The sequence below is a fragment of the Myotis davidii genome, unplaced genomic scaffold (genome assembly GCF_000327345.1).
Source record: "Myotis davidii unplaced genomic scaffold, ASM32734v1 scaffold458, whole genome shotgun sequence".
In the NCBI taxonomy this organism is placed as follows: Eukaryota; Metazoa; Chordata; class Mammalia; order Chiroptera; family Vespertilionidae; genus Myotis; species Myotis davidii.
This window is the reverse complement of record NW_006289819.1, coordinates 2,344,717-2,357,150: the sequence shown is the minus strand read 5'-3', so window position 1 is coordinate 2,357,150 and position 12,434 is coordinate 2,344,717. Positions and strand designations below refer to the sequence as shown.

Sequence of the window (12,434 nt, the reverse complement as noted above, 5' to 3'; positions counted from 1 at the left end):
ATGCCCGGTTCTTTCCAGGCGTAGAGGGCAAGAAGCTGGCCGCCGAGGCCCTCTTTTCCAGTAGCGCAGGCCCCAAGGCTTCATGGGGTCCGAAGTGGCACGTTTCTCTCCGGGGCGGGGCTGGGGAGAGCCCCACGGGGGCCGCCGCCGCCGCGTGTCCCCGGGGAACTGGGGAGCGGGAGGGACCGCAGGCTGAAATGGAGCCCGAGGAAGGGGACTGAGGAACGGGAGGCTTCCTACTCTGAAGAGATGAGAACATTGAAGCGGATAAGAGGGAAAGTTTCCAAGAAAAAAGTGACTTGGAAAATGTGTCCTGCACATGGGAGGGGCTCCATCAATACATGTTCTGGGTAGGAAGCCGTTTACAGGGGAAAGAAGAGTTGCTTGTCCTGCCCAGAACGTGTATTGATGAAGGCCCTCCCGTGCGCAGGACACATTTTTCAAGTCACTTTTTTCTTGGAAACTTTCCCTCTTATCCGCTTGAATGTTCCCATCTTCTGGGCAGGGAGGCGCGAGGATGCGCTTTTTTTTTTTTTTTTTTTAAACCTGGGTAAGGCTGAACTGTGCACCGCCCCTGCCTGTGGGCTGTAGAGGAGTGTGGCGGGACGGAACGGGGTCTGGCTGGTCAGAGTGGCGCCTGACATACCCTCCGCGGGAAACGGCTCCTTCATACCTGTTGAATCCTGACTGCTTGCTTCACCCCGCCCTGGGGAACGCGAATTCTGACAGTCATAGGTTAGCCATTATGCTGGGATATAACATACTAATAATCAAATGAGAAGCGCTAGTGGTGAGGGCTTGAGACCACACAGTCCACATACTTGCTGTGTTATCTCAGGACTCTGGTAGGCCCCTTAACCTCTCTGGGCCTCCGTTTCTCGGCGTGTAAGACATAACTTTTTACTTCCTCAAGGGTAAGAACTATCTGTTCAGCATGTGACGTAGGACCTGGGTGTTTATTTGTTGAGTGGATAAGTGAATAAATATTCTGCATGGAGATAGAACGTTCTTACAGTTTGCTAGGCACTTGGCTAGTAAATGCTTTTCAGAAGTCCTGCAAAGGTGGTTTTGTGCAGCTTAGCTCAGTTGCCTGATCTGCATAATAATGTTATTTTCATCATTAGAATATCTGTAAGAATTCAGAGGGGAAAAAAATGTGTGTGCCCTCGTAGCTGTTCCGTAAATCTTCCCGGCCTCTTTAGGCTCCCGTGATGCATTGCTCTTACCTGGGCCTCAGGTTTCCTGTACCCGAGTTGTGGCCTCTGTCCAGAAGTCTGGCATTCTGGCAGTGTGTACTTTGGGGGAACCCAGGATATCTGGGCCGTGAGTACCACTTGATCAAGGAATCGTTAAGATTCCAGTTCTTCTCCAGTCGGGATTTGTCAGGAAGTTGGTTTGTAGAGGTAGCCAGCCCATGGGTGAGAGATGAGTCAGCTAATGTGGCTGCCCTGCCTCCCCTGTGAGGGCGAAATGAATCACAATCCAATGAGAAACGACTTTCCCAAGGTCACACACGGAGCCTCCTACCTCAGAACACACCGCCAGCCTTCCTCGGATGACATAAGGGGGTAAAGCAAAGTCAGAGCAACAAGGGACCTTCCAGTACGAGGCCCAGCCTTCCGTTTGCCCGATGAGGAAACTGAGGCCAGGGAAGGAAAGAGACGTGACCAAGATAAGGCTTTCACAAAATAGTTGCGATGTTCTATAGTATGAAAAAAAAAAAGATGCTTTCTTCTCCACATCCCTGTCCTCTGTGCCATCCTGCACTCACCCCAAATGAGTAGGAATTCCCAGACTCCGGGGACTTGCCAAGCTCTTTCTGGGCTCAGTAGTAGGAGTCTCAGAGTTGGATTAGGCATAACTTGACAACTGAAACCCTTCTGTGAGTTGGAACAAAATGTGTCCTCACAAAACTATGACCTTGGGGAAGTGGCTTTCCTCCGACCTTTGGTTTCTTGCCTGTAAAATGGAGGTTCGCTCCCCTGTGGTGGATGTGGTGAGACAGGCCAGGAGCCCTAAATCAGAGCGGTGGCTATTTTAAGTGGAAACGCCCTTTGTACGGCCTGTTTGGGTGTGCAGGCATTGTAAACATCTCCATGATGATCCTTGTCCCTGGCTGAGCCATTCAGGGACCCGACCCCACTTGCCCCGGAGCTGGGTCAGCCCCAAATCCCCCGTAATCAGCTTGTGACTTCAGGGAGCTCAGCTTTACCCAGTGCCTCCTGGTCACGGGGTGTCGCGGCCTAGAGTTCAGCTCTGGCTCCCAGGGTACAGGCATCCAGCTCCCCTCCCCCAGGCTGGCAGAAGTGGGGAGGCTTGGAACAAAGGGGAAAGTGTGTGCAGCGCTGGCTTGGGACCTGCAGCCCTTCCCCCATGTCACTCCTGGGCAGAAAGGTGAAAAAGCCACTCAGTTTGGTAACCGGTGTCCCAGGATCGTAGAGGCTGAGAAGGCACCTCATGGGCTCAGAGAGGCTGTGTCCAGGCCCACAGGCCCCGGCCTGGCCACCAAAACAAACCTCCATTGTTACCTCCCTCCGTGGGAGGGGTGGAATAGAGCTGGAGGCTCTGCCATCCAGCCACCAGGCCAGGGAAGCAGTAGCTAACGCATACATGCTGGGGTTTGACAGTAACTAAGCAGGGCTCCACGGTCTTGAATTTGGGCAGAACGAAGGCAGTATTCATCCTCTCCAAGACCACCTTTCTGGCTTCTGCCAGCCAAGGGCCCCGGCACCCTGGAAGTGGCGGGGGAGAGAGCTTTGCCAGATCCCAGTTTAATGGAGCATTTGGCTACGGAGGCCTCTGCTGGACAGGACATCTGTCCATATCACGTAGCCCGGAGCTGGCTCCACCATCTTGACAGTTGGGAGTGGGGAGGAAAAGGCCCCCTCAGCAACAGCTCCACCATCCGGCCTCAGGCAGCCACAGAACTCACTTCTTCACCTGCAGTAGGAAAACAGCACATACCTCTCTGGGTCCGGTTGTGGATTATTTTTTTTTAATGATAGAAGTATTGGAGGCATCTGTGGAGAAATATGCAAAGTGAAAGAGTAAATGTCTTCCCCCAGTTGTAATAGTTTGCTGTTTACCCTCACAGACCTCGTTTTGTGCATGTGTATATGTGTGCCTGTAAGTGTAATTTTTATGTATTTGGATCACACTTTCTACCTACTTCTGTGCAGTCCTGCGTGGCCCGCCACCCCTTAGAAGTAAATTTTTGCAGTATTTCTCTGCGTGTATAAGCAAGTACCATTGTACAAGCTAATTATCTTCCCCTTCTCTACACAAAATGTACATTCTATTCGTTGTTTTGTACTTTGCTTTTTTCCCTGAAAAATCTACCCTGGGGCTCTATCCAGATCAAGTACGTACAGATGTGTTGCATTCTTTCCAACAGCTGCATGGTATTCCATTACAGGCGTGTCCCATGTTTACAACATAGCACCCCCATCGCTTTTTCTTCACACCACTCATCACCTGATGTATCTTAGGTATTTATTTTCGGTCCTCGCCCTCAACTAAAATATCAAGTTCCAGAAAGGCAGGAATTTGGTGTATATTGCTGAATTCCCCATTGACTAGAATAGTGTTGGGAATATGCCTTCAAGCATTATCCTTTCTTTAGTAATGTAATTTATTTTTTGTAGAAAACCTCTCTGATTGAGAACTGGAGGTCTTAGGGGAAAGGGTATTTTCAAGGTCACACAAGCGGAGAAGCTGGGACTTGTATTTGTTTGCTGAGAGTGTCATGGACCTTTGCCTATTCCCATGGTCTTATCATATTCAATTGATCAGAGTTGAATTGGTACCCATCTCACCAATGAAAGGGTATCTCCTCCAGGGTGGCAGCTTCTCCAGATGTCCAGGTCCTGACCCAGGGCCCACACACACAGCCCAGGGAGTTAGTTGTTTGCATTTATTTATTTAGGGAGAATGATTTGGTTTTGCCTGAAAGGCTTTGAGAATCCTGTGCAGTTTACATATTGAGTTTGTACATAGCAGTTCAGGGGACCTGGGGGCTTAAAGGAGAAATTGGCAAACTTTTTCTGTAAAGAGCCCTCCAAAAAAAAAAAAGGAAGTAAATAGCATCAGCTCTGTGACCATCGGCCACAATCACTCATCCCTGTCATCGTCGCACAAAAACAGCCATAAACAATACATAGACCAATGAGTGTGGCTGTGTTTCAATCAAACTATATTAATGCTCACTGAAATTTGAATTTAATGTAATTTTCATGTATCACAGAATATTAGTCCTTTTTTCCCAGCTAATTAAAAAAAATGTAAGACCCATTCTTAGCCAGCAGGCTGGATGTGGCCCACAGGCTACTGTTGCCGACCTTGGAGCAGAATCCACCCAAGTCGCCAGGGGCTTGGGCCTGGGCTGTTCTGACTCAGAATGGGCAAGGCCCAGAGTTGCTGGAAGGGAATCTGACCTACATAGAAAGCACCAGGTAGAAACCTTGTTTCCTTCAGGGACCAGTACCCGGAAGCGAAGCGGGGAGGACATGAGCAGGAAGGGCAGAGTTTGGCATCAGAGACCCCTCCCAGCTTGAAATTTCACAGAAGCCGAGGGATGTATCAGTACCCATTTTTCTCTCCGAGCCTCCCAGTTTCTCATCTGTGAAAGCAGGAACAATCTCTCCCAGAGTGTGTTCATAGTGGTCAGATTGGGACGTGGAAGCAGCCCTGGTATGTGCCTAGCCCCTTACAGGTGCTGGGGGTGCTGCGGGTTGCGGGTGCTGCGGGTGCTGCTGGTGCTGCGGGTGCTGCGGGTGCTGCGGGTGCTGCGGGTGCTGCTAAATTCAGCAGCTCCCTCCTCCTCTGCCTTAAAGATTTATGAGTACCGCTCCCCACACACAAAAGATTGATCAGTCCCTTCTGCCTCCAGGGCCACCATGAGGTGCAGGGAGGCTCAGCCAGGCAAGTCCTGACATCACTGGAAGGGTTGAAGGAAATGACTTCAAAGGGAGCAAATGCTTGAGGTCCCCTGAAGGTCAGGCATTGGAGCAATACAACCCATTGCTCAGCTTTTAGGAGGAAAAGGTCAGAGAGGGCAAAACGCCAGCACAGGAATCCAAAGAACTCCAGTCCCAGCACCCGTTTTTGTTTGCTGCGTGGCCGGGGCCCCTGCCTCTGACCTGCTCCCATTTATCACACAGGGTTTTAAAGCCAGTATGCAATTTCTTGGGCCTTTTTTTTTTTTTAAGTCCTCACCTGAGGGTATGTTCATTGACCTTAGAGAGAGGGAGAGAGAGAGAAACACCAATCTGTTGTCTCCTGTACATGCCCCGACCTGGGAGTGAACTGGCAACCTAGGTATGTATATGCCCTGACAGAGAATCAAGCCCACAACCTTTTGGTATACGGGATGATGCTCGAACCAGCTGAGTCATGCAGCCATGGCGTTGGGCTTTTTTTTTTTAATGCCCAGAATTTTGTTCACATGACATCTTAAAAAATAAATGTACAGGAAATAAATACAAAGGGAGCTATCATGGATCCAGTAAGCCCCCCCCCCCCCCCCGCCTCTTTAGAACTGGGGGCCAACCAGTTACAAAGGCTGTGTCCCACGCTCCAGTGCACCTGGGGAAGCCATGTGAGAGAGGGGATGGGAGAACATCCTGACTCCACATGGCAGTAGCCACGTGCCCGCCCTCTGCCGCTATCGACCAAGGTTCTGCTGAAGGCCAAGCCCGAGGAAGGGCACATAGCAAGTCAGAAGGCTACGCTGCTCGCAGTGCTCCCTGGCCAGAGCCATCATCATCTCGGTGTGTGTGTGGGAGGAGAGGTCCCAGGTGCTGACACCTCCCCACTGGCTCCTGGGGCTGGGAGAGCTCTCAGCGAGGCTCTGGACCCCCAGGATTAGTATAGAGGTGACGAGGGGTGGGGTGTGAGATCCCCCTCTGTGTGGGATCCTGAGCCCGGGCCTTTGCTGAACTGGAGTGTCTGTGGCACTCTAGGGGTGTCAGGGTTAAACTCGGTTTGGTGGTCTTCCCTCTCCAGCCCTGTGGGTTGGGGTAGGCAGTTACTGTTGGCCTGTTTCCACGTCTCAGAGCGGAGCTTTCAGTACGCATCAGAGGACTGATAAATGGCCAAGTTAAATTCTGTGAGGATGAACACCGTTCTGGCAGAACAGATACACACAGAGCCAAGTTTGCCCAAAAGCTAAATTCAGAAGTGGTGGGCCTTTTACAAAGGTTCTGTGCTGTGTCCTCCCCAGCGCACTCCAGGCCCGTGGTAATGAGTTCCCAGCCTAGTGGGTAAATAAAGGTCAGTATCCCAACTGCTTGGAGCAAAAGCTGGAGACGGTAGCAGACACAGCAAGGGCAAAGGCCTGGAAGATGTGGATGTTCCAGAAGGCAGCCCCATCCCCAGGAGGTCTCAGGTTCTGGGCTCCACATTACACCTGCACCCCTGAAAAAGGCTTCATAAGAAAACTGCAAGCTGTGGGGTTTGTACCCCTTTCCTAAGGCATCACCAACTTGTCCATCAGCTTGACACCAAAAAAATAAATACATGTTGAATAAATGGATTTCATCACCACGTTTCCGTTCCAGCCACAGGGAAGGTGGGGGCAGATGGTGCTATGGCGGCCCAGCCGAGGGTGCTTCCCATCCTTCCCTGATTCAGAAAACGCTTGCCAGGTGAACCCTGCGAGCTCTGTGATGGGCACTGATTCAGACCTGGACAGCAACCCTGAAGGGGAGGAAGTCTTGTCCCCATTTCCCATGTGAAGAAACCGAAGCCCAGAGCCAGGGCCACCACATATCCCAACTCCAGGGTGAGGGGAAGCAGCTCCCTGCTCTTCAGCCTGGGTCTCCTGACCCCAAGTCGAGCAGTGATCAAGCTGGGTTTGGTGGGTGCAGGGAGGCGGGAGTGTGAATGTGTGATGGGTGCCTACCACAGAGCATGGGCACCTAGCATCCAGCCACACTGAGCACCTCCTGTTTAATCTGGGGCCCCATACGGGGCCTCCTCTTCCCCCTGCACATACTGTTCTGTCTCCCTGGAATGCAGTCTTGCCACCACCTTCCCTGCTTGGCAGACTCCCTACATGTCCTTCACGGCCCAAGTCCAGTGTCGCCTCCTGAGAACCCATCTTTGATGGTTCCCAGGCAAAATTACAAGTCTCTCTGTCCAGGACTCCCACAGTGCCTTCTCCCACCGACGGGTTGAAGCTCAGACCACACTCGCCTGTGCACTGGACTGGAAGCCTCTCTCATTTTTGTCACACTCTGGACAACACAGTGGACAGCCCCCAAGCTAACACACGTGACTCACCAGACAGGACACTCTCACATGGTAACATTCAACAGCCACTGTTTAGGCCAGCCGTGGGCAAACTACGGCCCGTGGGCCGGATCCAGCCCGTTTGAAATGAATAAAACTATTGAAAAAAAAGACCGTACCCTTTTATGTAATGATGTTTACTTTGAATTTATATTGGTTCACACAAACACTCCATCCATGCTTTTGTTCCGGCCCTCCCTCCGGTCCAGTTGAAGAACCCATTGTGGCCCTCGAGTCAAAAAGTTTGCCCACCCCTGGGTTAGGCCTACCTCGGTCAATGCTCAGTGCCCTTTGGCATCCTCTTACTCAATCCCAGCGGTCAGCCTATCAATTGGGCTGGGCCGGAGCCCACCAGAGGAGGGCTGTCAGGTACTCCCCAACCACTCAGAACTGACAGCCCGGATCTGCAGGATCTGCAGGCTTCCTCGGGAGTTGAGAGAAGGGAACTCAGGAGGCCCTGGGGCATGCTGAGTTTGGGGTTGGGGTGAGCTGGGCAGGGAAGGACAGGGTTTAAAGGGAGTGCAGCCTGCCATGAAGAAAGCCCCAGCATCCAGGATGAATGTCCGGAGTTTGGCCAGGAAGGAGCCAGGTGTGCTGGGGGGAAGGAAGGGGCCAGTGCTCACCTGGTGAAGAATGGACTCTGAGCTTGTGCGCTCGGGCTAACAGAAGCCCCCTTCCTCTTTCTCAGCCTCTGTTGTGAAAACCTTGGCTTTCTCAGTCGTTGGCCTGATGGCAGAGAATGAAAAGACCACACGAGGAACATGTCTGATGAACAGCTAAGCCCAGTGCTATCTGTGAGGGCTGCATCTGGGTTCTTTGGGGAAACCGAGGCCCATAGCAAGGCATGACTGAGCTGAGAGCCTCCCCTCCACAGGCGTGGGCAGGGTTGTGAGCTTCCAGCCCCTCCTCCAGGACCCAGCCCGTGTGGTGCCCACAGTTGTTCTTTGCTGTCCCTCCCGTGGCTCCGTTCTCTCACTACCAGTTAAGGGCCTGCCTGATGTCACATTTCTTGACTTCTTCGTTTTAAAAGAAAAAAAGAGTCCCTCTTTTAACAAAAGTCCCTCTCTTAACAAGAGGGGCTCTTGCAAGCAAAGCACCGTCTCTCTAGCAAGGTGCCTTGTCACCCAGGGCCCACCTGCCTGCTGCTCTCAGGCCCCCAGCTTCCCGGGGGCAGAAACCCACCATCATTTTTCTCCCCTTTGCCCATTGAAAACACTTGGCCCCACGCTTTGACTTGCCTCGTGTCACGTACTTTTCCAAAGCACATTCCTGAGCGGTATGTCATCTGTGTCCAAATAACCCGGAGAGGCTCAAGGTCTGGGGATGGCTACCATGAGGGACACTAGGTGGGGAACCATGGAACCCTGAGCGCCAGCCTGGCTCTCTGCTCGCCCCTGAGCGAGCTGGAACGCTTCTCTCCTGGAACGCATCTCTGCCTCCTGGGGCTCCATTTCCCGCTGTGAATGGAGGGAGGGGAAGATGGGACCACATTTCCAATGCTGATCAGCCTGAAGTGTCCCCATTTTGCAGAGCAACAAACAGAGGTTCTGGGAGGAGTGGGGAAGACTCACTTAGCGTGCTGGAATTCACAGAGCAAGTAGGCAGGCAGGTGGGCTTGAATCAGAAGCCAGCCCCTTTGGGTCCAAATCCAAGGCTCCCCTCTCCCCCACCCATCTATGTAGTTTCTCCCAGGTAATTTGGTCCCCTTTTCATAGGGGCATTGGTTCCTGGGCCTCCCAATCAGTCTGGGGCCACCTGCACCCCGGCATGGCTCCACCCAGAGAATGACACCCCAGAGAAGCCAAGGCCTGTCCATCTTTAGCCAAAACCTAGCTGCAGAGAGAGAGAGAGAGAGAGAGAGAGAGAGAGGACCCAGATATCCCCTCCGCCCCAGAAGGAGTCTGGCCAGCCTGGTGTCTAGAAGTCGGGAGGGCTGGTTAGGGCACCTGAAGTCAAAAAGTGGCCAAGTTTCCTGGGAGAAAGACTGGTGGAGTGCCAGGAGTCAGGCAAGATACCTGAATAGGAGAACCTGCCAGCCCAGGCTCTGCCCTGTAGTAACCCGGCCCCAGAGCTGCCTGTAACAGTGTGTTTTTCTCTCTGCAGAAGCTGACCGGCACTCTTATGTTGGCCGTGGGAGGGGCAGTGCTTGGCTCCCTGCAGTTCGGCTACAACACTGGCGTTATCAATGCCCCCCAGAAGGTGAGTGGTCCGCTTTCCTTGGCTTATCAACACCAGCTTGCACTGCACACCCTCTCACCCACTCACCCTGCCTCCCCATTTATGTCAACTCACCATCTGCCTCAGTATCCTGTTTTCTGGCCCCGAACAGGTCAGAGATTCCTATCATTGGCCTTAAATTCTTGGGGCCCATAGAAACATGGGGTCTTAATAGGTCACCTTGAGCAACCTCCTATACAACAGACATTTGTAATAATCAGAGCAATCCCTGGTATAATGATGCCGCATGTGTGTGGCACCTGGGGCTAGAGAGGGCTCTCATGGTGCTTATCTCACTTGCTGCTCACCTGCAGCCCCAAAGGCAGGCGGGCAGCATCCATCATGCCCATCCTGCAGATGGAGAGAGTAGCCAGAGAGAAGGAACCTGTCTGGCATCACCCAGCTAGTCAGGGATGGAGCTGGTGTCCAGCTCCAGTCTGCCGTGGAGCCCTCCTGGCCCGACGGTCCCTGAGCCTGTGCCCACACCCATCCACACACAGCACACTCCTTATAAGGCATCTCGTTCTGAAACTGCCTCCTCTCCCTGGAGGCCCTGTGCCAGTCAAAACACAAATGGCGTCTTGCCCTAGGGAACTGCAGGGGCTGAAGGCCTGCGCTTACTTCCTCCTCCCCCCAACACATCCCAGCTCTGTCCCTACTTGTTCACTCGAATGTCAAGACTAGGAGGGACCCTGGTGATCACCTCCAGCCCAGCCCACGCGCTTTAGGGAGGAGAGAAGAGGAACGCCGTCAGGAGAGGGGGCGGTATTGCGTCCCTCCTCTACACCAGGCCCTTTGCGTATGCTTCTGAGGTTGGGTGATTCCCACTTTATGAACCTGAAAACAGGCCCTGGCAGATGAGGGTGGATGCAATGACCAATGGTCTCAAGGTCATGGAGCTTGTGAACGGTGGAGTCAGAAGCCAAACTCTTGTTTACACGACCCCTTCCTGACTAAGCTCCTTGTGAGTTCAAAACGCTGTACCTTCCGGGGGAGGACGGAATGAGAGTGCACTCGTTGTTCAGACTAGAAAGTGAGAGTAGGTAGCTCCTAAGGCTCGGGGGCCTGTTGGAAGAACGAGGCGGTGTCGGGAGTCAGAGCGAGGCCTCCCCAAAAGAGGGAGGGTGGCTGCAGAGCTACGCCCCATGCTGAGGAGCAGGTCACAGGAAGGCCTGGCCTGCTGAGTCATGAAGGGACTTTTCTCAGCTCGTCTGGAATGGGAACTGAGGGCCCTGCTTGGTACAGCCACAGCCCTGCTTTGCTAAGTGCTCTGAACAGCCCTTGCCAAGGTATGTGCCTTGGAGCGGGCTCCATTTGGGAATCCTTACAGACGGGAAGACTGTACCATTATAGAAGGAGGTGGAGGGCACATTGGGGTCCCCTGGACACTCCCAGAAGCTGACCTCATTGGTCTGGGCTTCTGTTTGGGCATCGAATTTTTTTTCCTCTCTTTTTTAATTTAAATTCTTTATTGTTTAAAATATTACATAAGTCTCCTTTTTCCCCCATTGACCTCTCCCCAGCCACCCCCACTCCCCTGGGCATCGAATGTTTAAAGCTCCCCAACTGATTCTAATGTGCAGCCAAAGTTGAGAACTACTGGATGAAGTGATGTCCTGACTGATCACATAGTGAGTTACTGACAGAACTAGGGCTCTAAGATCAGGACACAGGAGGTGTTCTCCAGAAACAACAGGGTGGGGATGAGCTGCAGAGAGGGCAATAAAATGCCCAGAGGAGAGAAAGTCGGGTGTGTGACTTGAGTAAATGGGAGGAGAGAAAAGCTTGGGAGGGCCACGGGTAAGCCAGAGCCTGGCCACCCAGGGCCTTGTGGGTAGCTTTCATCTATAAAATATCCAGCCACCAGTATGGCATGGGACAGTCAGAATGGGCATGTGGGCCTGGCCGGTGTGGTTCAGTGGTTGAGCGTCGACCTATGAACCAGGAGGTCCTGGTTCCATTCCCAGTTAGGGCACATGCCCAGGTTGTGGGCTCGAACCCCAGTAGGAGGCAGCCAATCAGTGATGCTTATCATTGATGTTTCCATCTCTCTCTCTCCCTCTCTAAAATCAATAATAACATTTTTTTAAAAAAAGAGTGGGCATGTGTGCACTACCATCTAGGGCAAGCTAGGGAGTGTGGACTTTAGAATGAGGACAGTGGGGACCCATTAAAGAGGACAGAAGTAATCAGATTTGCATTTTAGGGAAATGAGGTATGGGATGGATCCGAACATGTGAGACTAGAGCCTGGGAAACTGTGAGAAGGCTGCTCTTGCAATAGGGGTAGAAAAACAAACACTGAGTAGGAAGGATGGGCAGGATTTGATCATCAGGTCAGTGTGAGGACAAGAGAGTAGGGTTTAAAAGTTGTTTCTAGGTTGCTGGCTTGGAGGAGGAGCTGGTATGGGAGGCGCTGACGGCCTGTGCCGTGCAGGAATGGAGGTTTGGTATGACACCACCAGAGATGTACAAGACACACTTGGACATGGGATCTGTTTCTTAGGTGGGTGGTCAGCTGGAGAAAAGTTACAAGTTGGTCATTGGTATCCAAATAGCAGGAGAGGAGAATGTTCCAGAGAGACTGGAATAAAGAGAGAAGTGAGGGCCAAGCCTCACTGATAGAAGAGGAGGATCCTAGGCAGGAGGAGAGCTGGCACTTTCAGGCTTAGAGACAAAAACCTCCCAAGACTGAGGGCCATGGTGTTGGGTTTGCCCACGGCCACGACCTGGAGCAGACAGAGCCTGTGCATCCTAAGAGGCACTCGGGGATAGTGGGTGGAGGAATGGAGTGGAGGAATGCTGGCAGGGGCCCCAGAGGTCAGCCTGGACAAATCAGCCCCGTATTTCTGGATGGGAAAGACCCATTGGTGACCCCGGGGTGCCAAAGGCTGCCTGGGGAGCCATGTGGGTAGAAACCTCCCTGCG

The 12,434-nt window shown here is 52.6% G+C and overlaps 1 protein-coding gene across 1 annotated transcript in view; it reads left to right on the top strand.

Moving 5' to 3' along the window:
- SLC2A1 (solute carrier family 2 (facilitated glucose transporter), member 1) overlaps positions 1-12,434 on the top strand; it is a 28,224-nt gene that overhangs the window by 663 nt on the left and 15,127 nt on the right. Inside the window, 1 exon segment of the mRNA XM_006762594.2 lies at positions 9,394-9,489. Coding sequence (XP_006762657.1) covers positions 9,394-9,489 — 96 coding nt within the window.